General features: G+C 40.1%; 1 protein-coding gene across 1 annotated transcript in view; it reads left to right on the top strand.

Moving 5' to 3' along the window:
- LOC101862319 (tumor protein D52) overlaps positions 1-1,312 on the top strand; it is a gene marked incomplete at its 5' end in the record, with an annotated part of 37,479 nt that overhangs the window by 16,398 nt on the left and 19,769 nt on the right. The window contains 1 exon segment of the mRNA XM_005112912.3: positions 1,146-1,247. Within this exon segment, the coding sequence (XP_005112969.2) occupies positions 1,146-1,247 (102 nt within the window).

The raw sequence follows: 1,312 nt of genomic DNA on the forward strand, positions 1-1,312 counted from the left end.
TGAGAAGCATACAGTGCAAGCAGCTGATTAAGTGCTCAAACACTAACAAACTGACAAGATCTGTCACTGTCTGTATCTGGGTACCCATTCCACCTGGGTGAAGTGAGGAAAATTCCTGTAAAGTGCCTTTCCCGAGGACACAAATAATTAATTATGTGGTCATGGAAATCGGCATATTTTTGGCCTTTGGGCATGGTTTTTTTTGGGGTTTTTTTTTTGGCTCAACACCTTCTGTGTCCATTTTAGAACAAATTACTAAATTTATGTGTTGATTTTATCGGAAAAGGTTGATCAAATGCACCCCCCCCCCCCATAAATTTGCAGTTTCTAATAACACTCAAGCTTTGGAAGTCACCAAACTTTGGTGGCCATTATTTTGATAATTTTGCCTATGGCACCAGGCAACCCCCACCTCCTTCAATTGCCAATGTCATGACTTTTATGCAAGGTAGATGGGTATTTTTTTCTTTTAAAGCAAGGCAAATGAATCTAAGGCTTTAAGACTATCCCAGTAACTCCATATGCCCAAAGATTGACAAGCGCCTGATTCCATTGCATCATGACACATATGTAGTTCTATGTAAATGTTTCTTCCCCTTCCCCGTCCCCCAGTGTCAATTGCTGTTAAACTCTTACTATTGCTTGTTCACTTTCATCTGACCGTGTAATAAAAATTCCAGCTCTTTGTGCATTGAGGAAGTGACCAAACAAAAATATTTTTTCAACAAATATTGGCCTAATAATAAAAAAGTTTTTCTCTTTGGGACTTATATTAAAAACTGCTCTTTGGATGGATTCACAGGGTCACGCAAATAAATGACTTACAGTAGCCTTGCCTACAAGTTGTTCATGTGACTTTTATGAATGGGCTTTTAGATTCTGTTCGTTGCTTGGCTTTTAAACCTGCGTGCAAAGACCCAAAAAGATTAAACAGAATTTTTTTTTTTTCCTGTTTCAACCGCGGTTGTGTGAAAGTAAACCAGTTATAAAACTACAACAAAATATAACTGCTACCATCCCCCTCGTGGTTTCTGCTCCCCTCCCCCCCTCCCCCCATTCTCCCCAGTGTCAAATGTCGATTAGCTGTTAGTTTAACTCTGACTAAAATGAAAACTAAATGTACCTGTTTCTGTGTGTGTGTGCAGGTACCAGAAGACATCTGCTGTGGTGAAGACCGCCTCTGAGAAGACCTCGTCCGCCTTCTCCTCTGTGGGCCAGGTCATGGCCAAGAAGATGGGCGATATCAAGTGAGATCTGTTGGTTTTTTTATGGGTTTTTTGTTTGCTTTGGGTTGGGTTTTTTTTTGTTTTTT

Source organism: Aplysia californica, unplaced genomic scaffold, assembly GCF_000002075.1.
Source record: "Aplysia californica isolate F4 #8 unplaced genomic scaffold, AplCal3.0 scaffold01484, whole genome shotgun sequence".
In the NCBI taxonomy this organism is placed as follows: Eukaryota; Metazoa; Mollusca; class Gastropoda; order Aplysiida; family Aplysiidae; genus Aplysia; species Aplysia californica.